The sequence below is a fragment of the Triturus cristatus genome, chromosome 1_1 (genome assembly GCF_964204655.1).
Source record: "Triturus cristatus chromosome 1_1, aTriCri1.1, whole genome shotgun sequence".
Lineage (NCBI taxonomy): Eukaryota > Metazoa > Chordata > Amphibia > Caudata > Salamandridae > Triturus > Triturus cristatus.
The window spans coordinates 38,462,612-38,487,423 of record NC_140579.1 but is presented as its reverse complement, the minus strand read 5'-3'; the positions used below and the strand labels follow the sequence as shown (position 1 = coordinate 38,487,423).

Here is a 24,812-nt window from a genome sequence, read left to right as displayed (position 1 = left end):
GACAGACATGAACCCCTGTCCCCCAAACGGAAAAAAGAAAGCTCACTGACCATGAAGGGTCAACAGCATAACAAAAGTCCTATAATCTGCATTGTTCATGACAATATTAATTATAAAAGGAACTGTCCTGATAAAATCTCCAAACAGGAGTTTTAGAACTCATTTCCGCAAGGGAAAGATGAACGACAATACCTCCTGGTATGAATAATTTAGTCTGGACAAAAGAATATCCATATTTATTCTATGCACCGATTGCATAACATCTTGCCACATGATGTATATATAGACATAAAAGGTTTTGCAAACATAAATACATCACCAAATACTTCAATTGAACCACAGAATTTAACTGGCCACAAACTACTGCCAGCAGAAGAACCTATAAAACTTGCCTCCAAACAGACTTCCGTGCCATAGCGCAATAATAGACTGAATACTATCTCAAGCTCTGAATAAGCTCAAACACCAAGGCAAGCGAAAAAAGGGAATTACCTGCATATTTGACTAACATCTTACTTTTTTATCTTTTTTTAACTTATTTAAAAAAAAAAATGCGTAGCGCATATGATACCTTCCTGTTTATACTGTGTACATAAGAATAAACTAGAACTGAGATCCAGTCCTATGAAAGACTTCCTCAATAATATTGAAGAATGGGACGCAACAAAAGGTGTAGTTCCAGATTACACATAAAATAAATCCCTGCCAACAACAGCCACATACGACACCTCTGATACAAGACAATATATGAAATGAGAGGATCGGCAACACACACAACCCAGAGAGAAAAAAGAGTAGTACCCTGCCACCATCCAAGGTGACTTGCCGTATGAAAATGTCACCTGACAAATGTTATCTTAAATAACTGATGCCACAACAAACAACAATTATGAATCCTCACAAAACAATGAATTTGGAGAATAATAAGTAGATTCCTCCAGAAGACAGGCAATGCCGATCGGACCAAGAATATCAAGGGAAGAAGGAAAAACATCCATTATAAAAAGTGTCTCCGAGACAGAGTCTCCAGGTGCAGGTAAATGTCTACGTGCAATGTCACGGTCCACTGGGACCCCTAACTCAGGCTTAGCCTAGGCACCTAATAATATGTCAAAAAGGGCCTCACTATATGGGAGAACAGGTTCTTCCCTTTTTTGTCACTGATAAAGGATCTCAAACAAAGGGTCTGTAGACCGCTGCACTGTGGGCAGTAATAAATCTAAAACTGCAGCCACTTTCCTCAGCATGTCCACAAAGGAGGAACTTGTCTCCATGGCAAGGCCAGAAGGATAGAGTAACCCCGATGCTGGCAAAGAGTCCAGACCACAGGCCTCACCAAGAGCTGTCAGCCAGCTCTCTTCCACCTGAAATGGGCCTAAAATGTTCTGCCCCAGGTAGACCTCCTGACACCTCTCCATGAAGAGAAGCCACAACATGAGCTGCTCCTTCACGTTGCATAAGAGATACTGCCACCGACGTTGAACGACGCCCAAGCGGCGCAGACACAACGTCGACAGGAGAGTTGTGAGGCAACTTCGACCGGCGCCACCAATGTCAAAGTCAGAGTCGGTAAGTCAATTACTGGCGTCGAAGGCAAAGACACTGAAGGGCTGTGAGCTTGCTCATCCGATGTCTGTCGACGCCGATCCATCAAGTCCGAAGGCCCAACCGTCACAGAGGGAGATGGGGTCCCAAAGATGACCCATCAACGGCCCGGCTCCCGGAAACACAGGGAGGCGCGACACGAAGTCTCGAATGGCTTCCTCAACCGTCGAGCGGGAGGAGCCCTGAGGAGCCCTGGGGGATGGAGTCTCTCCACACTAAAGTCCGAGACTGCGACCTCGACCGCCTCTTACCTTTCGACTTACCCAGAGAACAACGTCCTCTGGACCCGCTTCGGACTCTAGATCGACCCCACTTCTCTTCCCGGGACAACAAAGTCCGAGGCTGGGGAGCCTCTGAGGATCGTGAAACAAGCGCTGCCATCAATTTCAACCGCCGCTCCTTCACTGACTTTAGTTTCAACTTTTAGCAGGAACCACAATCCCCTGTGTCATGGTGTTCACTTAAACACCACATACAAATTGTATGCGGGTCCGTCACCCACATCTGTTTGTTACAAGACCCACAAGGTTTAAAACCTGTCGACATCAGTCAAGGCACACTGTCCCACCTACACCAGGTGCCAGAGTAGGTCTGTAAAATAAAACGACCTGAGGAAACCGCTTCTCCGGAACCGCGTTACAGCGCAGAAAAGAAGAAACTGATGTCCACGCACCGGAGGGCACTTATATGGCTCTACTGACGTCATATCCGGAGACGCCGTCACTGCGGAGCCATAAGGCGCATTCCCCCGGCACGCAGAGGTACTGCTGAAACTTTTTCGGATCCAGACTGGTGCCTGTGGAGAATTCAAAGGTAAGTAATCGGCGGCTAGATGTCTCTATCAGATATAATTTCAAACATAAAAAGCAAGAAAAATACTACTCATAATGAACTATATTTATAACACAAGATACTAAAAATAAACAATAGACTGGATATTAAATGATATTAAAACAGAAATTATTTATAAAAATACTACAAAAATATGTAACAAAAATATTTACCATTAAACAAACTTTTAACATTAAACAACAAAAGTATATTACATTAAAAAACCTCTGACAAATAAATTAGACTTAGTGTTCCCATTCCAACATAAGCGACAGTAAGAAAGTTTTTGACTTTGGAGGGGTCAGATTATCTATTCCCATTCCAAGGTAAGCAACAGTTGGGAAAGTGTTGGACTTTGGAGGGATCATAACTACTATTCCTACTTCAGCGCAAGCACCAAAATGGAAATGTTGAACTTCGAAAAGCACAGATTTACTTTAGCAAAACCTAAAATGAGAAGAATTAAATCAACACATAAACACACACACACATATATATGTGCATGTGTGTATATGTATAGTAAATTTTAAAAGTACATTTTAAAAATATTAACCATAAATGTAATTTAAATAAAATAAAATAAACTTAAAATATATTGCCAAATCAAAAAATACAAAGCTATACTCAAAATAATTAAACATATTAACTTATATAACAAAATCTAATCAAAATCAACAAAATAATTTACAAAAACCCTTATGTACAACTAGATTAAGACTACATTTATAAAACAATATTTGTACCTTCAGTATTCTGTCACACAATATTTTTGTCATTACAATATTTTGACACAATATTTCTCTCTCGAGATTTCTGAAACAATATTTGGTGGATCACCGTCAGTCATTTTAAGCTCTCCATATTCTGACGAGTAGCTCAGCTATGCGAGATCTGCCTAGGATAAGTGATTACTCTGTGATATAAGCAACCAAATTTTGTGAAATCAGTGTCTTTGTATTTACATTTCCTGCCCATTTCCAGCGAGAACCGTGAAGGAAAAAGAGGGCGAAGGGAAAATAAGTAGAAATTATAAGTGAAGGAAGATGCTATATACATTATGGTTCTCATTCATCTTTCATTCTGAGTGGTCGGCACTTTGAGCTGACATTTATAGCACCTTAAAAAATCCTGCTCCTTGAGTTGGAATTTATCGGAACCAAAAAATACCTATTTTATTGTTTGTCCCTAATAATAGGGACTCGCGTGCATATTTTGATGCTTAACGTGCCAAAATATGCATTTCCCAGTAACTATCGGGTTTGACTTGCCCACAAAAAACTGCAAGAGTGGGGTTATAGTATCAAACTCCCAATTAAGATATGTCTGGTTACTGGAACTGCCATACATCTTACAAGTAAACATTTCACTCGTATTGAGGACCTAACTAAAGTCATACAAAGACTATTGCATTTCTGGGCAGAGATTATGAACCATCACTTTAAAGGTCACTACAAAGCAGCTCCTAACACCAGACTGGGGTGTCAAGGGCCAATAATCAGAATATAGGAGCCACACAATTCTGTCTAGGAATAGAGGCTCCCACATGCTGATAGACTCTCTCTTAGGTCTGACTGCAAGTTCATTACACTGACCATTCACCATTGTAGTGTCTCCTAAATGTGAAACAGATGACCACTCCACCACAGAACTGGCACAACTGGTGCACAGTCAGGCTGCTGAATATTCAGTCTAGAAATTTGCATCACTGGAGTGTGTTTCTAGCACTTCCCTACACTTGTGTTAGTGGCCTAGTGGAGAGGGGTGTCTTCTCAGTCTGCACCGGGGAACAGCATCATTTACCCGGTTCCCGGAGATCTTCGGTCAGCTCGATCTCCAACTTCAGTTGTTGGCAGGTGTTGTTCTCCACCTGCATCACGTTGTACAGTCGCAGAATCTGAAACCAACGGGGAAAGCCAAAAATGAGGCTTCTGTGTCACACAGTGGGTCGCAAAAATGTTTCTTCAGGTCGTTTGGCCATTTAACACCATTGCCAAAGCTGGCTACCTTTTTCAAACACATAAACTGTGTAAAAGACAGATCTGCACATGTTCCTTCCCATCAACACCAGTACCAGAGCTGGGCCAGCCCATATACCCTCCCTTCACCACAAGTGACAAAGCCGGGTTAGCTGCCATCCCTTCCCTTCATCACCAGTACTTGAAATGGGTCTATCCCAGTGGCGTCTGGTGACATTTGAAAGTGGTGAGGCATAAACGTCAGGCATAACTTTTATATAGCAAATGATGTGAATACGTTCAATGGACAAACCTGGGGTCCAGGGTGAGTCCCTCTACCAAGAAAGAAATTAAAAATAGATTGGCAAATTAATGTAGCGAGAAAGCAAGGCTTATAAAGCAGTGAAAACTTATAGTCCTAAACACATTAAAAACAGCCCCATATCTTCCTGCATTAATATGTTCAACAGTTACTGTAATGTGTAAATTGTACAGCATGACAACTATAGCCCTTTAAAATGTATGCTTGCCCATTGTCTTGCACTGCATGCAGCAATAACTTTGGAAAGATATGCTCTAACCAGACTTCGAGAAGCACCCACAGATGCTGGCTGAAACCAGTCACATAAAAATACGGGCAGACAGGTCCTTAAGTGAGATGGAAAAAGTGGGGGCTCCTATAAAAGTACATGTGAAATAAGTTTCTGTGATTTCCATAGTGTGCCACCTGACCAGTATTTTGGTTTTTCTCTGAGATGTAACTTTACCCAGATACATGACACAACAACTGACATACACCCAAAGACTGTCAGTATGATTGGCTTTGTCACTGGGTGTTGGCTGTTCAAGATACATGAGTAACAACAATGATTTCTTATAAATAACTAACATTGACATTTTTTGCATTCTGAAATAGTGTTATGCATACACACAATTTTGTTCCTAATGTACATAATTATCATCAAACAATAACCAATGTATTTTCAATATATATAAACAATGTTAACAAAAAATATATATCAATATTTTTATACAATAAATGATTTAATATACATTTTTTGAATATCATCTGTTTATTTGGTGTTTATATCACCTATTTTTGTTTTTTTCGCCCACATTAGCAACTGATTATCGCCTTGCCTTAGGCATTCATTTTTTCAATTGTATATTTCCTTGTAGAAAGGCAATCTTATATTGTATACAGGGGCCCCGTTCTTTTCCAAACTCATGGGCAGAAAGGCATACAGGAGAGTTGAGCTCAACTTGAGATCAAAAGCGTCTCAGAGCGAGAGCCGCCTTGGAAACTCCAGCGTGCAAAACTGCTGACATTGTATGTTCTCTGCAGTGGCGAACAGATCTAACCAAGGCTCTCCCCACCACTGAAAAAGACCTTGCACCACATCCGGTAGAAGACACCACTCATGATACGCTAGGCATCTTCGCCCTGGCTTGTAGAGAACTGCCAGTTGTTGAACCACCGAGGAAATGCCCTGAGGTTCCAGCCATGTCGAGCGACGCATGGCCTCTTGACAGAGGGTCAGCGACCCCACCCTGCCCTGATTGGCGCAATACCACATGGCAGTGGTGTTATCCGTGAACACCTGCACTAGTCTACCCTTGATCGAAGGATAAAAGACTTTCAGTGCAAAGTGATCGAAGGATGAATGGCTTTCAGTGCCAAACAAATTGACCGAAGCTCCAACAGGTTCATATAGAGCTTGTACTCTGCCAGAGACGTGAGGCCTCTGATCTCCACCTATCCTAGATGGCTGCCTCAGCCCAGGAGTGACGCATCTGTCACTACTGTCAGATCTGGTTGGGGAAGGGAGAGGGGTCTGCCAAGGACCCATTCACGGTTCGTTAACCACCACTGCAGATCTTTTTCAGTACCCTTTGAGAGCTGGACCATGTCAGACAGATTCCCCTGCTGCTGTACCACTGGAACGTCAGGTCCCACTGCAGAGCCTGCATATGCAAGCATGTGTCACAAGCAGGATGCAGGAGGCCATGAGGCCCAGCAGCCTCAGAGTCAGTCTCACTGAAACTCAGGATAAAGGCTGAAATATCAGTATCATAGCCTGAATATCTTGGACTTGCTATTTAGAAGGATAAGCCCGAAACCGCACTGTGTCCCGAACAGCTCCTATGAAAGGGAGCATTCGAGAGGGAGTCAGGTGTGACTTCAGCATGTTAATATTGACCTCCAGTGAATATATTAAGTCGGACATAGGCTAGCGGTGGGAGACGACTGCCTGGGGGAAGTCCGCCTTCAATAACCAGTCGTTGATATAGGGTAATACTGGCACCCCTGATCTCCACAGATGAGCTTCAACTACTTAGATCATGTTGGTGGATACCTGCTGGTAAGCCCAAAAGGGAGCACGGCAAACTGAAAGTACTCATGGCCCACCGTGAACTGCAGGTAACACCTGTGGGGAGCAGAATGGGAATATGGAATATAGGTCCTGCAAGTCCAACGCTACCATTCAGTCTCTCGTATTGAGGGCAGACAGAACTTGAGCAAGCATTTTGGATTTCTCCTTTTTCACGAAGAAATTGAGAAGGTACGGTTCTAGAATAGGAACACAACCTTCTTGTGAAGCTCGAACCCTCTCTATTGCTCCCTTGGCCAAGAGAGCTGTCACTTCCTGGTGGAGTAAGGAGAGATAGGCCTCCATCAGCCTGTCACAGGTGGGTGGCATGGGTGGAGGGGTGGTGATGAAGGGGAGGGAGTAGCACCTTTGGACAATCTGGAGAACCCAGCGGTTAGATGTTATCGATCTCCAGTGGTGCTGTTGACGGAGTATCGTGCCTCCCCCTGATTGTCCATGATGGTTGAAGTGTAAAGTAAAGGGGCTTGGAAACTGCAGCTACCGGGGGAGTGGTGGACTGGCCCGACCTCTGGCTGATGACCTACATGCTCTATGAGTACCGTGTCCTTGGCCAAGCCAGGCCCGGAAAGCTTGTGTATTGTGGTTGCTGGTCATGTAGAGAAACAGCTGGAAGCCCCTTTGTGGTCACGAAGGAAGCAAAAGGCAGACTGGGGTTGGCGAGGGGTCATGAAAATGCCCAAGGACCTGTCCATAGCTCTGCTTTCCTTAAAGCACTCCAGCACTGGTTAAAGCTTTGTTTTCAAAGAGATTGGAGCCTGGACATGCACGGAAAAGCCAGTCATCCTTTGCCAGCCATCATGCCACACATGAAGAAACTGCTCTGCCTAACAAGTCGGTCATTTCAAGCCCATTACAGATTGTGAACTTAGCTGTGTCCTTCCCATCAGCCATAACTTGATAGAGTATGGCTTGGGCCTCATCTGGGACCATAGACAGCACCTGTGAAACAGGATCACAAAGTAACGGCCGAAAATGCATGTGGTGTTCATGGATCGCAGTGCCAGGCTGGTGGAGGCAGACATTTTCTTGCTTAATGTGTCCATCCTTTTGAATTCCCTATCCAGTGGTGTGGTACTGGTAGGGAATGCACCAGGATTTACTCAGGAAGTGGAGGCTTGGAGCACTAAGCTCTCCAGGGTAGAGTGCTGGGTGAGGAAATTGGGTTCCCATTGAGTGGGGCAATGGTGGCGGGCAATTATCCTGTTCACAGGAGCCCGTGTGCAGGGCTTGAACCAGGCCCCAAGCAGGATGTCTGTGAAAGCTTCATTAACAGAGAGGAGGTTCTTTGGGGGTGACTACCGGCTGAAGCACCTCTGTCAAGACGTTAGTCTTGACAGCCACAGAGCATAGCTGAAGATCCAGGACTTTGACCGCCCTCTTAAACACCATAGCAAAGGAGGCTCCATCCTCCATAGTAACGGTAGGTGGAGAGACTAAGCGAGTATCTCGAGAGGTGTCCAGTCGACTGGCATTCGCCAATTCCTCACACCAATCCACAATGGGGTACAGGGGCTGGTATTCATAAGGGCCCTGTGGGTCCGGCCATTCTTCTCCAAGTCAATCAATCAATCAATCAATACATTTGTAGAGCGCGCTACTCACCAGTAGGGGTCTCAAGGTGCTGGGGGAGGAGGGGGTGCCGCTACTGTTCGAAGAGCCAGGTCTTGAGGTGTTTCCTGAATGTGAGGTGGTCCTGGGTCAGTCGTAGGTGGGCGGGGAGGGAGTTCCACGTCTTGGCCACCAGGTAGGAGAATGATCTTCCTCCGGCGGTGGCTCTGCGGATCCGTGGTACGGTGGCGAGGGCGAGGCTGGCAGAGCAGAGTTTGCGTGTTGGAGTGTAGAACGTGAGGCGGTTGTTGAGGTATTTGGGACCTATGCCGTGGAGTGCTTTGTGTGCGTGGGTGAGGAGCCTGAACGTGATCCATTTGTTGACGGGGAGCCAGTGCAGGTCTCTCAGGTGGGCTGATATGTGGCTGTGGCGGGGGATGTTGAGGATGAGTCATGCGGATGCGTTTTGTATGCGTTGGCGTCTTTACTGGAGTTTGACTGTGGTTCCTGCGTATAGGGCGTTTCCGTAGTCTAGTCGGCTTGTGACGAGGGCCTGGGTGACCGTCTTTCTAGTTCCAGTAGGGATCCACCGGAAGATCTTACGGAGCATGCTCAGGGTGTTGAAGCATGAGGATGAGATAGCGTTGACTTGCTTGGTCATCGTGAGAGAGGATCCAGGATGAATCCCAGGTTGCGGGCGTGGTCAGTGGGTGTCGGTGCGGTGGGTGGCTGTCAGTGCGGTGCCCAGTGCTGTGGGCCACCAGGAGTCGTCCCAGGCGGATGGGGATGGTCCGAGGATGAGGACCTCTGTCTTGTCTGAGTTCAATTTCATCCATTCCGCGATGTTTTTCATTCCTTCCTGGAGGTTGAGTTTGGCGGTGGCTGGGTCTTTGGTGAGGGAGAGTATCAGCTGGGTGTCGTCGGCGTATGAGACGATGTTGAGGTTGTGTTCGCATGCAATGGTGGCGAGGGGGCTCATGTAGATATTGAAGAGGGTTGGGCTGAGCGATGAGCCTTGGGGTACGCCGCAGATGATCTCGTTGGCCGCGGAGTGGAATGGAGGGAGGCGGACTCTCTGGGTTCTGTCGGAGAGGAACGAGGTGATCCAGTCCAGGGCTTTACCTTGGATCCCGGCGTTGTGGAGGCGGGTTATTAGGGTACGATGGCAGACTGTATCAAAGGCGGCTGAGAGGTCTAGGAGGATGAGGGCGGTTGTTTCCCCGTTGTCAAGCAGGGTCCTGATGTCGTCGGTGGCTGTGATGAGGGCGGTCTCGGTGCTGTGGTTGGCTCACAATCCGGACTGGGATGGGTCGAGGGATCCATTGGCCTCGAGGAATGCGGTCAGCTGTTATTGACGATCTTCTCGATAACTTTTGCAGGGAAGGGAAGAAGAGAGATGGGGCGAAGTTTTTGAGGTCTTTAGGGTCCGCTGTGGGTTTCTTCAGTAGGGCGTTGATCTCTGCGTGCTTCCAGCTCTCTGGGAAGGTGGTGGACGCGAGGGAGTTGTTTATGGCGTTCCGTAGGTGGGGAGCGATGATGGTGTCGGCTTTGTTGAAGATGTGGTGAGGGCATGGGTCGGAAGGAGAGCCGGAGTGGATGGTGTTCATAGCGTGGGCGGTGTCTTCGGTGCTGATGGGAGTCCAAGCGCTGAGGGTGGTTGTAGGGGGCGTTGGTTTGGTGGCTGGGGGCGCAGTCTGGGCACCGAAGCTGTCGTGGATATCGGCGATCTTGTGGTAAAAGAACGTGGCGAAGGAGTTGCAGAGGCCTTGCGACGGTTCGATGTCGTTGCTGCTGGCGCTGGGATGGAGAGCTCTTTTACGATGCTGAAGAGTTCCTTGCTGTTGTGTGTGTTGTTGTCCAGCCGTTCTTTGAACAATGTCTTTTTGGTGGTGCAGATCAGCTGGTGGTGTTTGCGGGTGGCGTTCTTGAGGGCTGTCATGTTTTCTGTCGGCTGTTCGCGGCGCCAGGTTTTCTCGAGGGTTCGGTAGGATTTCTTCGATTCTTTGAGGTCGTCAGTGAACCATGTTGTTTTCCTGTTGCCGGGCTTGCCTGGAGGGTTCTTCAGTGGTGCAAGGGTGTCAGCGCAGTTGACGATCCACTGTGTGAGATTGCGGGCTGCATCGTTGGTGTCAGTAGTGTTGATTGGTGGGTTCTGGCTCAGTTATGTGGTTAGCTGGTCTGCGGTGACTTTGCTCCAGCATCTACTGGGGATCTGTTGGTGGGATGTGGTCTTCTTAAAGGTGAAGTAGATGCAGCTGTGGTCGGTCCAGTGTAGTCCGGTGGAGTGGCTGAAGGCAACGTGGCTGCTGGCAGAGAAGATGGGGTCAAGCGTGTGGCCGGCGTAGTGGGTGGGGGTGTCCACCAATTGCTTGAGTCCGAGGTTGGCGAGGTTGTCGAGCAGGGTGGTGGTGGTGTTTTTGTCATTGTTGTTCTCCAGGTGGAAGTTCAGGTCCCCTATGAGGATGTAGTCTGATGAGGCGAGGGCATGTGGGCTGATGAAGTTGGCGATGGCTTCACTGAATTGTGTGCGTGGGCCCGGGGGTCTGTAGATGAGGGTTCCTCTGAGGGTGGTCTTGGGGTCGGTGTGGATCTGGAAGTGTAGGTGTTTGGCGGTGGTGAGGGCATCTTCGGAGTTGGTCGTGATACTGATGGTGTTCCTGTAGACGATGGCGATTCGTCCTCCGATTTGGTTGACGCGGTCCTTTTGGGTGATCTTGTAGCCATCCGGGATGGCTATGGCGATGTCGAGTCCTAGCTCATATGAATAAGGCTCAGGCCCCGGCCTGGATGGCATGGCTCCAGCCACACCAGAGTCAATGTTGGACGATGCCCCTATGGGTCTGGGTTGGATTTGGGGATTATAATGGGGATGATGCAGCCGGAGGGCTTAAGCGGGTATTGGTAGCCCGATAATGAGGTGCATGGATTCATAAAGTTCACGAAGTTGGGCGGGGGTCGATCTGGCTCCAAGAAACTCTGCAGGCGCTGAGACAGCCTAGGTTCAGGGTCAACCGTGAAGTCAGGCCTTGAGTGTAAATGCTCCTGTGTGTCGTCGGTTGACTTCGATGGACAGGGCGAAGTTGATGATTTTTTCAACTTCTTACTCTTCTTTTTGTGGGACTTACCAGAACAATACGACTTTGACTGTGAAAAAGATTGATGGCTCCGTGACCAATGCCAGGACCTTCTTGTTGACTGGGATCAAGACCATCGTGGCATAGCATGTTGAGCAGGAAGGAGCATGGGGGATCGCTCCCTCAAAGCCTTTGGGTGCATGGCACAACAATCAACGCAGGTTTTGGCACTGTGGTCACACTCAAGGCACCAGAGACAAACAAGGTGAGGGTCATCTCAAACATTTGTTTGTGACATCCAGCCTTCCTTGTTGACATCCCTCCCACACCAGGAGATCAGTCTAAAAAAACGTTGACAAAAAGTTGAAAAGAGACAGTCAAAAAACGACTGAGGGTAGCTCCATCCGGATCTGTCCTGACTGGCGTGGAAAGAAAAGAAGTGAGGTCAGCATGTTTGGGTGGCACTTATATAGACACACACACACGTCACTTCCAGCTAGGACAATGCTATGCAAATCTGAACAGCGACCCCTACTAGTGCGTACAGATACTGTTCATGAAGATTTTTCAGATCCAGTCTGACGCCTGGGGATAATCTTAGGTTAAGGAATCTACGGCTACAAGTCTCTGTCAGATACTAGGCTCACTCCACCAGCTAAGCCAAGAACTAGTGACTAACGCCAAAGGATGCCTACTGCCTCATAGTGCACATGGTGCATCTGACACGCACCGGCCTTAATGGGGTGAGGAAAACCAAAAATTGCCTCCCAAGCAAGGTATGGTTCCCACTCATGGACGAGATGGTAGTGACTATCATACATTTGTGACAATGGTGCAAAGTAGCTGGTCCCCTTGACCCACCAGTGCCTGTGCTTACAGAACATAGCTGTCAACAATTGTGGACATGTGCCAGCCTCAATTTTGGCTGCCTCCCCTTTGCGCGGTACACCATGGTCCTAATAGATGATTACACCAAATACCCTGAGGTGGAAATTGTGACATCTCAGACAGCCAGTGAGACCCTGCCAGAGCTCGAGAAGATGAGGTCCAGACAGAGTTGTTGAAAGAACTCAGGACAAAAAATGTTCCACCCTTTCTCAGCCAGGAATTTGCAACATATGTACACTCTTGGAACACTAAACATAAGAAGGTGATCGCACTGTGGCCCTAAGCAATGGGGATGCCGATAGGTTCATGTGTATGTTTAAGAAAGTAGTTTGCGTATTTCATGCTATCTAACAAACACTTGAATGGGCCATATACGCCTATTTACAGGAGTCCTGCCAGACACCACATTCCACTACCAACAGGCCCCAGGACATGCCATCATGGGTTGAGTGATAGTGACCTCCCCCCATTGACGACCACCAAGCACTGCAGAAGAAGAAGGCTACCAATCAAAGGGGGAGCATCCACGGAGGGGCCAGAGAGCCCGAGAGTAAGATATTCGACCAGGAGATCCAATGTACATTAAGGACTGGTATCCTTAGAGCAAATTTCGAGCTCCCATTTGAACAATACCTGTGTCCGTTTGCTTGCGCCAGATGGCAGAGACACTCTAAGGCATGGGCAAATAGGGCCAGGCCCAGGGCCTCAGCCGTTCAGGAGCATCCTGATAGAGCCATCTCTGTCTTTCTCTGATGCCTTTAAATAATTATTTCACAGATTGTTTTAAATAACGTTTTCCTTTCGTTTATTTTTAATGTGGGAGATTTATGAGAGCCTATTCCAGACATGTTGCTGAGAAATGCTTATGTTTTTCAACACCATGTAACATTCATAAAACAATAATTTTGGATTAAAACTGAACTTCACATATGAGAAATGGGTGCGGTCACAGATATTATTTACAATAATATTAGTTAGCTGCTGCGGAATTGTAATACTGAAAGTAACCACCACTATTTCTGAGTATTAGATAAAAACACATTTAAAATATGGACGAGTTTGCCTGTGCACTGTCAATAACCTGGCCAAAGTGGACATAAAAGCTGAAACTGGATCATAAATTCAAAGCTGGTCTGAATTGGTGCCCCCAAAATCTGCTTTGCCGATGGCCTCTGAAATACTTAAGATGTCCTTGGACAGAGGTCTGTGCGAAAAAAACAGCTGGGAGACCCCAGGGGCTGCAATCCTCCCAGGATTGGGCCAGGTATTTAGAGTGCCCTCACAAGTCCTGTGCAAGGCACCAGTACAGCCGGCTTCTGACTTTGGTCTAAGCTTCACTGTACAGATGACGTAGGATCAGAAGCTGTGCAGGTCCAACCAATGAGAAGAGAATGGGGCCTCCTATATCCTTCATCGAGGCAAGGGGAGGGTTGGGCTCTCAAGAGGTATATGGATCAATCTGAAGGTATAGGGGAATATGGGGGCTTCCAGAGGAGGATTCTACCCACCTTGCAACCGAGGCCACACCTGTGCAACTTTCCAAAGAAAAACCTTACGCTTTTGAACTGTTATAGCTCCAGTTTAATGCAAGGGACCAAATTTACAAACGCAATCTGTACCGCAAACATACATTGTAGGTGCAGGAAAATGAAGGGGCACGGAGTCAGGAGGGCTATATCTGGCTGAGATTACTCTTTGCCCGACTCATTCGTTATCAGGCTATTAAAAATATTCAATAGAACATCCTCCTTCCAGCAACCAGATGGCACGCTTGAACTATTTAATAACACCTAATGCTAGTCGATGATGGTCACCAAAGCCGCATGACACCACCAGTGACGCAATAGCTCTGAATTAGTATAAATGGCCCCTCCGGGAACTGGATGGACACCCTCAATGATGCTCATGAAAGACTATAAGTCACCTTCCCTTATAATATTACTCTCTTGTACTATTAATTGTTTAATATTATTTTAAGGGATGCCTCTGGCCCTTAGTGAGTGCTCACAAAATGCCACTTGACGCACTAAACCTCTAAGGCCTTGATTACAGGTTAAGTAATACCACACCACATATTTTCAATTCCGCCCAGTAAATGCGGGTTTGGCACCCACAGTGATACGTTTTCTTCCATGTCTCGCTGAATTGTTCCATAAAACTCAGAAAGAACCTCATATTTGTCACCACACTCACTGCCAGTGTGGTGAAGGACGAGGCAGAGTGACTTGAGCTGTAATTCCCTCTTCTGTGAGACAAAGGCATCCAGCTCCGTTCTGCATCCAAGGCTGCCATCTTGGATTATGTAGTCCATTAGCCATCAAACGTCCTTCCTGTCCCAGTCTTAACATATCTGAGGATATACCAAACCAATAAAATGCACTAACTAACTCATAGGGCACAACAAGAAACTTTACTTGACTCGTACAATCACTCCATTGCGGTATCCAAAACAGCATAAACACATTTCTTGACTGTGGAATTCGATAAATCCATTCAATAATTAGAAATAAATGTCTGAGGATGTGCCCAGGTTTCTGCCCTAAAAATCTCAAGAAGTGAATCACCACCTGCCTCAGTCCAGGAGGCTGAAAAGGGTCACTCAGAGAAGACCTGTAAGCCTGAGTAAAAAAATCCTTTCACCCACCTACTTAAAGTAGGAGCAGGCACCTTTTCCCATTTGTTGACTGCTCCGTATGAAACAAACCAGGAATTAGACAGATTAAAAGGTTGTGTCTTTGGGATTATATTAACAATTCTGATCTCAAAGAAGATGGAAAAACCGAAGCACTCTTCCTTCGAAAACTGATATCTCGACTACACTTAGGAATGAATTTGGGATCTACTTGAAGTACAACCCTGTATGGGAAAAACCTCAAAGAAGGGAACGTAATCAAAAGGTCAGATAACTCCCTCGGTCTTCTGGCAGATGTAATCGTTCAGAAATAAGTGCTGTAAAGTAGCATCTTTCTGTGGTTCAAGCTGAGTCAACAGAAGGCCCATTAATCACTATCACCAAACCACAGGTTGGACCCATATTTGTGAATGGCTGGCTCCTGAGTCTAAAACTCTTAAGAAGGAAAGCCACTAGTGTAAGAATCATGAGAAATCCTGAGATGGACTTCTGAACGCCTGTATTGCTAACCACTAAGCACTGAGGGTAGCAGGAGCTTGGTCCTTGTCAAAACCCTCTTTCAAGACGTCAAGGACTTAAAACGATTAATGGAATCTGGGGCCACCGATTTCCCAGAACACCAATATTTAAAAGAACCCTAATGTTACTTGTAAGATTTCAATGTAAATGATCTTCTGGAGTTTTCTATATCCAAGGCCACCTGATGTGAGGACCTCAACTTTTCCAAACATAACCTCTCCATTTCCAAGCTGGCAAGTTCAGCCTCTTGAGAACCTGAAAGTCGAGGATGGAAAACTGAAGGGGCAGGAGGGGGATGAAAGGGAGATGAAACTGAACTTCTACTGCCATCTCCAAGATCAAGCGATACCATCGACGTCATGGCCAGAATGGAGCCACTATCATCACCTGAAGCTTCTCCTCCTGAATCTTCTGCAGCACCTTTAATGGGAGGAGAATTGGAGGGAAAGTATACAGTAGATGTTGAGGCCACAACATTGACTGCAAAAGGACACCAAGCATCCGAGAAAAAGAGAGGGAGCATTGCTTCTGGAAGGCAAACAGGTCTATCTTTGGGGGCCCAAACCAAACTGTTGTATCTGTTGTAAATGAAAAAGAGAAATGGAAGGCAAACTGCGACTCAAAGCATGTGCCTGAAAATTCACCTTGCTCTGAACGTAAACTGTACTCACAGCCAACAGATGATCTACTGCTCAGGAAAAGTTTTTAGTGGCCAGGTCGTTAAGTCCCCAACTCCTTCTGCCCGCCTGATGATTCGGTTAACAACTTGCTACTGATTGTCTGTTCTGATGACCAGATGAAACCCTTCAAATATGACTGGAGAGCACTGACATTTGGAATATGTGGGTACTGTTCCTCAAAGTGGTCAATTGGATATCTTTTCCCAGAAAATGAGGAATATAGGATATATCCATGTCTTTCCATTATTTCATGACAATGTCTCTAAAGACATCATGGAATGGAAGGTTGTCAACTGTAGAGGAGCAACACTGTGTATAAAGCTACTCTTGCTTCTGCTGGTTCTGTTTAAATTCCAACACATTTTGAATATACCAACACTTTCTACAATTGCGAACCTTGAATGTAGCTCTTTTTATGGTCAGACTCCTGCTCCCCATCCAAGTCTGCCCTAGCCCTTTTTACAGCTGGTTCATTCAAAGCAGGGTCGACTGTCTGCTTAATAGCTGCAGAGTCCCTCTAGAGATCTGTTATACCTCCTCATCCATAGGAGGCTCAGGGTTGTTACCTTGCTGGTTTCCTTCACGTGTTCCATAGTAACTGAAGTAAAATAACACCTATAGAACAAACTGTAAAAGCTGTAAGACTGAAACAATGAGACCTTCCAACAACAGGCAGCAAGTCCCAGCCGTGAACAGAAGAAGGAATACATCCTGTTTATATGCAGTTGCCTGGCTATCAACTCTTGTTACTCGAGATGCTTGAGCCAGACAAAAATGAGGCAATCGAATATCCGGTCGCTTGAACAGGAACAGCACATGACCAGAGTGGGAGCACCACCACATGCTGGTATCTGCAAGACTACCTCCCCATACCAAGACTTTTCCCTACCCCAGCACCGCGAGAACTGAGACTTGGGAGTAACTGTCACAACGTGATGAACAGGGCAGTAAGTACATAAGAAATGCATTCAAAGAAAACATGCACAACGTACTACAACAAAAGGTTTACTTATCTGTCATACCATTTAAAGGTCGACAGGGAACAATTATCAGGAGATTTGAGAGGAAAGGGAGGTACTTTTACAACAAGGTCAGTCAACGTAGAGATAGGACTGAAATTTCAAATTTTGTTGGGTTTACTTTAGTAGTGACCTGTTGGAAGCAGACTCCTCATGTATGCTAATACTGAGACAGGGAGGACGGACGATGGGTAATGCAGTCAGTGACAGTGAAGGTTCCATTAAGGAAAAATCTACAACAGAAGGTAGAAAGAAACAGAGGGAGGGAGAGCAAAGACGGACTGGACCTCCTGTATTTCGAGAAGTTTGTAGGGATGGTTATAATTTGAGGTGCCGCAATAAGATTAAAAAGTCGGAACAGGATCAGCATTCTGACAGCCGTTCTAAATGTTCTTCTCAGGTCATTGATGATAAACAAGCAGAGAGAGTGAGTCTGTCCCAGTGCTGAAGAAAAGAAGAGTATAGCAGGAAAAGTGGAACAAGACGAGAGACTGAAGTCAATGTAAAGAGGGACGAGAAAGGGTTGGGCCCTGAGACTCCAGTTAGAAAGAAGAAAGTAGTAGGAAAAACATGCAGAAATAGCTACGGATACTCTAGAAAAATAAGACAACGGGCAATTCTCCAAAGGTTTCTGGTGGCTGATACTAGTTGAGAGTCCAGATAAGCATTTAAATCCTCCTGATAAGAGTTTATTTTCTAAAGATACAGATTGAAGGGGATATACAATGCATCATTAAAGCAGTCTTCTCTCCGCGTTCGAGGTTTTTGATATCATACTAGCTGAAAATTACTTTATTAGTGAAGCACCCGGAGGAGTGGGGGAGGTTTAGAGTAAGTAATTAGGGTAGCTTTTTCTCACATAGTACCCGAAGATATCAAGGAAATTTACACCAGTGGATGGGATGTTAAACAGGAACCCGGCCTCATACAGAAACCAAGTGGGGTGGGATAAACCCTCTATTGCACATGTTAATCCCTTACGCAGTGAGCATCAATACCCTTTAAACCCAAAGGCAAAGCATGGCATAAAATCCAAGTGAAAAAAATTACTGAGGGGAGCTCAATCGATTTGTGTTATGGTGCGGAAAAGAAGGAACTGAGTTCAGCATGCTGGGGTGCTGCCTAAATAGGCACTGCGCATGTCACTTCTGGTGAGGATGATGCCAAAGACAAACAACCCTCCCTACCACTACACAATGGGACTGCTCAAAAATTTCCAGATCCAGTCTGATGCCTGGGGAATATTCCAAGGTGAAGAATCTGCGAGTATAAGTCTCTATCAGATCCAAATCCACATACACGATATAGAGCATCGAACAATTGGAAGAAACAATATTTTCAGTTTGTAACGATTCACCTATTACATGGTTAATACAAGGCATTATTTCTGTAGTATTCCCTTCTACTGTGAAAGCTGATGCCAATCCAAGTCTGAAGAAAGAGGAGCCATGGTTGATGCATGTTTTCCCTTCGAGGCAACACTTGCTCTCGACTGCTGATAACTACAGCGTTTATCTGTAAACTTCTGTTCAGTGCTCTGATTCTCCCTAAGAAACTCTAGATGCACATTACACTATTCCAGCTCTCATAGTATAGCACATATAAGTAGTTGGTAAATTTTATTTGCATGATTAATAAAAAATCTTACAATTACTACATTCTTAGAGAAAACGCACCAATTAAAAATAGTTCAAAAGTTTTTTAAAAATAATTTAAGGGCTAAAAGGTTTTCTTAAATAGACATAAATACAATATATAAACATTACATCAGACCGTCATCTTTCCAGAACTTAATATAAATAGTGTCAATTAATATTTCTATAACTTATGCATGATATCATAAATTTAGTCCTAAATTTTGTCCTTAACTATTTTAGACTTCCAGATTTCCTGTGACCAACTCACAGGTATCCAACTTCTTTTTAACAAGTATTAGAAATTTAGTAAAATGGAAAATCATTTTAATATCCGTTGGTCTAAAACAGACTACCATGGCGTGTCTGCAGGTACGAACACCTCTGTCAATGAAGCAGTTTTTCAAGTATCGTTTTCTTTCCGCCATCATTACTGCACATATACAAACAAGATGTAAAATACTTTCATCCCATAAATTGCATAATCTGCACATAGCTTAGATGGTCTTAACCAGGGCACTGCATGTTTTAAGCCAGGAAAGTTGCCAAATCGTGCTTTAATAAAGGTGTTTTAGTTTCTACTGACCATGGTATTTCTAAGTATGGTTGGACCTTAAGACTTGTATATTCCTGGACCAACATCCATGCGTGGGATCTCTTAATAAACAGTTCTTTATCTTTTAAAAGGGACAAATGTTTAACTGATTTGTTAATCATTTTCTTAAAACTTTGTAATGTTAAGGACATTTCCCAAATTTCAGCAACTGACAGTTCTTCAAGTACTTTTTGTAGATATTTATGGAAGGACAGTTTTTTATTTTGTTGCATTTCTTTCCACAAGAATGTGCACATTAGGTTATTGATATTAGTTTTAATTTGTCTCCAGGTCTTAACGTACTGACCCATTCTTGCATATTGTTGATTACAAAAGCCAAATTCTATCCTTATCTGAGCAGGTGATACATTAGGTGGAAGCCGAAATAGATGTTTAAATGTATTTGTAATAGCATTATTTAATAATGCAGAATCCATTCCACACAGTATTTCACTTCCGTATGTAAGGCTTGGGAGCAATTTCGCTTTTATTACTTTTATTAATGGGGTATAAGTTGGACCTCCCAAGGAGCTATAAAGTAGACGAAAAGCCCCTTGTAGACTTTTGGCTCTTTTCCTCACCTCCTTTTTATGGAATGTAAAGGTTCCTTTCTCGTTAAATAGTATCCCAAGATATTTGTAACATTGTACTTTTTCTAGTTCCCGCTTTTGGTGCTACCATTTGTATTGACTGTCCTTCCTTTTCTTGGTACTAACTTCCATTACTTTTGTTTTTGTTTAGGTTATAGTCATTTTGTTCTCAATTGAATACATTGGTGTTTTGTTTATTAATCGCTGTAGCCCTATCCTTGTTTGGCTTAGCAGAACGACGTCATCAGCGTATAATAAATTTGATATTTGTTTCTCTGCCAGCTTTGGTGAGTCTGCTAATTCATTGTTCATTTCAAGGGTAAAATCTGATAAAAATAGGTTAAATAAATATGGGGCTAAAACATACCCTTGCTTTAGGCCTTGAGTTGTTTTAATTTTCCTCGAGAGCCTTGAACCATTCCCTAGCCGAACTCTTGTCCAAGTATCGGTATATAACAATTGTATTGCATTTAAAAGGCTGGAGCTAATGCCACAACGATCCAATTTCCTCCATAAAACCTGCCTATTCACACAGTCAAAGGCAGCTTTAAAATCAACAAAACATAAATATAATGGCTGTTTTTTTATTTTATATTTTTCCATTAAGATTCCCAGTGTTATCACATTTCTTGTTGTACCTTGCCCTTGTACAAAACCCGATTGTTTTTTTGGAATTAAATGATTTTCATTAGCCCAGTCAATTAATTCCTTAAGTAGAACCGATGCAAATAATTTAGCTCCAATATCTTGGAGCGTGATTAGTCTGTAATTGGATGGGAGGGACCAGTTCCCACTTTTATATATAGGAGAAATAATAGATCCCTTCCATGACTCCGGAACTGTTTTTGATTGGAGAGCGTGGTTAAAAACTGGGGTTAGATAGCTTGACCAATATGAAGATTCCTTCTTATACAACACTGCAGGAATCCCATTAGGGCCTGGGCACCATTGGATCTCTGAGTCTTTATTAATTTACATACTTGGTTTTCTGTTATGTCTATTGAGTTGTTATTCTTTTCTCCTCCTATTCCGTTTATAGCCCTATCAGTAGGATTCTTAGCCATGTTAGGGGTAGGATTCAAATGCATATCTATAAACGATACCCATTCAGATTCAGTCACTGTTGATGAAGTAGATTTGCTTCTAGATCTACTCAGTTTGTTTACTAAAATCCAGAAGTCTCCTGAATTACTCCTTTTGCAAGCATATAGAGCTTTCGCCCACAACAATTGCTTTTCTTACATTTTGTCCTTCCAGACCATTTTCCTACCTTCTTTATTTATCCTTTTAAGTTTCACTATGTAAGCTAAATTAACTGGGAACTTTTTTACCAGTCTCAAGATTCTGTTACGTTCTTTTTTTAATTGATGGCTTTCAAACGAAATTTTCACCAATGAACGTGCTGGTTTATTTCTCCACTGACCTTTGTTAGCATATTTTTTAGATTGACTGGTAATTAATTCCTTGGTGAAGAGAGACCATTTTTCAACAGCGTTTGAGTAATCTCGTTCAAAGTAAAAATCAACAATTGCCTGAGCAGTGTTTGTAATAGAATCTTTGATGCTATCTGACCAATAAAGTTTCTTATAGTTTACTGTCGCTATTTCTCCCGGAAGTGTCATATGGTTTTCATATCTTAGGCCATTTAGGTTTAACTCAATTAGTTGTTGGTCATGGTCGCTTATATCTGTTCTCTCTATCTGGTAAGAAAAGATTTTATGAAATAGATTCAACGATGCTGTGGTATAATCTATTCTAGACCTGTAATCCCCAGCTTGGAAAGTCCATGCAGGTGGTGAATCCTGAGGAAATCGACCATTTAGCACTCTTGGACCTATAGTTTCTAATTCTTTTACAAGAGTCTTAGCTATTTTTTCATTGTTTTGTTCCCTCGTAACCGTTGTTAATAAAAAACTTGGAATTGACCATAAGTAATTTTGCCTTTGTATATCAACATCTCTAACGTAAAACCATAGCATATTCATGTCATAATCTCCGGTAATAATGAGCTCAGGTTGGGTATCATTGTCCAGTAGCTGCAATATCATAATTATCAAATTGGTCGCCATGGATCTTCGTGTCTTAATATCGGGATGAATGTATATGTTAATTATTACAAGAGTTTTAGTTATATTTTGTTCCTTGTATCGTATTTTAACAATTAGATAATCCTTTTGACTTTGTGAGTCCATTTCACTTTCTATTTTTAGATCAGTTGATATAAAAGTGGCCAGACCCCCACTTGGTCTGCCATAGTTACTAGTTCTCCTAGCTAATGAGTAATAGCCTTTATACCCTTCTAATCTAAAAGGGACTAAAGCCCAAGTCTCTTGTAAACAAATGATTTGAAAACAACACAGGGTAGCTAGTTGATTATTTTGAATCTTTGCTTGAACTCCATTTATATTTCAAGGACATAATCTGACCCTTTCGTTCATGATTGTTGGCCCCCTTAAAGGCACTTCAGTTAATAGATGTCAGTCCTGCCTGACATTATGGAGAGCTGCTGTTAACCAACCTTATTTGACAGTGTAAAGTAGTGGGTCTCCTTTTTTTTCCTCTAATGATTTTAAAAGATGCCCGTTGGTCATTCCTATGGGGTTTTTTAATACTGAGTACTTCTTATTATTTTCTCAGTTCTCATTTGATTATGATTTTGTAATTTTGATGAAACAAAGGGGCTAGGATAGGAAGGTTGAGGGGGAGTTGTTATTTTTATTCCCCAGTCCTGAAAGAGTTTATGTTCTTGCATAATAAGACTAGAAGCAGTAGATGATGTCCAAGTTACTAATGTCGATTCTTGATTATTGTTCTTAATTGTGAAGAATTCAATTGATTCTATATCTGTACATTTGATTTTCTTCAATGCGGGTACTGCATTGCACAATTTTAATATGTTTCCACGATTCAGAATATCATTGTTACCCCTAGATTTATATTCCGGCGTAAATATTACCTGCACCGCTCCATCCTTTTGATCTGGATTATTTAATTCCCTTTGTTGCAGGCTTTTATCACCTTGAGCATGCTCAGTAAACCTTCCATTATGATTACTAACAGTTTGAGACCATGATTGTTGATGATTGTATAACTGCTTCTTTTCGGTTCCCAGATCTTGTGGTAATTTAATATCCTTCCCGATTTTTAACAAATCTCTATTCGTTTCATCCCCACTGGTACTCTCACTCTTTGATCTTTTTGTTTCCAATTGTGAATTTATTTTCCTCCTGTTTATTATTTTCCTCCATTTGCAGCATTTCTATGGACTGATTTTTCCCATTCTCTGACATTTTTATACTATCAGCTTGCTTATTTGAACATTTATTTTTCATAACTGCTTGAACCTCCATTAGATCCTTATTAAATAGAGGGTAAAAAGGTTTTGTTGGAGACATTTGTTTACCATCACCTTCGCAATCTGATATTTGGTCATGGTTATTTCCTGTGTTCAATCTCACTATACTCGATGTGTTTGTATTTTTTGTACTTTTAGAAACTTTGTTTCTTGCTTTCCGCAGTTTTTTTCTCTTTCTTTTTGTTAGATGAACTTCCGGAGCTGCGTCTGTCACTGTTGATTGTGATGAACATAAGTTTATTACTTTTTGGTCTTTTGTTATATCAACTGTTTTTTCTTTAGCAACCACATTATTGTCTTTACTTTTTATTGTATCTTTAGAAGGGCAGTCAATCTTAGTGGGTTGAGTTCCCACAGTAGAAAATGTCCCTTTTACATCGTCAATTATTGTTTTTAAAATATCCGGAATGGTAGCCAATTTGTTAATTAGTGGGGCACAACTACACTCTGCATATGTAGATATTGGCTGAGATTGTGCCCTTACTATTAAAATTATTTAGCGTCATCTTCTGCTCAATTCCGGCAACAGAGGAAGCCATAGTGCTCAGGAGATCTTTTTGGACCTCCATTTTGTTGGACTGATATGTTAAGCCTTCCAAGGTTAATTGCAAGGTTTTGAAAAATAAATCCCAAATTGCTCCAGTGTTTCCACTTCCTGGTACCTATTTTCTATTTAGGGAGTTTTGTAAAGCGCTTGGTGACGCACAGCGGCGTGTCCCCGCGCTAAGGAGCGGCTGCTAACCGGAACCTACAGATGTGGATACTTTACTGATCGAATAGTGCAGTTTTGAGCTTGGCTCTAAAGATTAGTTCAGATGGTTCAAGACGCAGTGATAAGGGTAATGTGTTCCATCTGACGGCTGCAAGGTACCTAAAGGATCTTCCGCCCATCCGTGCTCTAGATACCTTGGGGACAACAAGGCGTCCTGAGCCAGAAGATCTGAGGGAGCGGGACGGTTCATAAGGCGTCATGCAGAGGGCTTTGAAATCAACCCTACTTCTGATCGGGAGCCAGTGCAAGGACCGAAGGGCCACCGAAGATGCGGCTCTTCTGGGTAGTCTAAGTACTAGCCTAGCAGCAGCATTCTGTAGGACCTGTAAACGGCTCAAATTCTTTTTCAGAGTCCCTAGATAGAGTAGGTTGCCATAATCCATCTTTGAGGTGACTAATGCATGCACAAGGGTTTGACGGGCCTTTACCGGTAGAAACTTCAGTGCCTTCCTGAGACTTTTGAGGGTCCCAAAGCATGATCCGACCACCCGGTTGATCTGAGGGCCGAAGGATAGGTCGGAGTCGAACCAGATGCCCAAGTTCTTTGCTTTCAGGCACGGGATAGGTGTTGAGCCTAGGCATGGAGGCCACCATGCCGACGTCCACGCAGAACGGTCTCCCCCTACGACAAGCACCTCGGTCTTATTTCCGTTAAGCTTAAGGCAATTAGCGGACATCCAAGCAGCTAGGTCTTGCATATAGGCTCTGAAGGTGTCCGCCGA

General features: G+C 43.8%; 1 protein-coding gene across 1 annotated transcript in view; it reads right to left on the bottom strand.

Moving 5' to 3' along the window:
* Positions 1-24,812, bottom strand: part of LOC146869286 (complement C4-like) — a 252,295-nt gene that overhangs the window by 171,836 nt on the left and 55,647 nt on the right. The window contains exon 4 of the mRNA XM_085647007.1: positions 4,237-4,330. Coding sequence (XP_085503133.1) covers positions 4,237-4,330 — 94 coding nt within the window. The remainder of the gene's footprint in view (positions 1-4,236; positions 4,331-24,812) is intronic.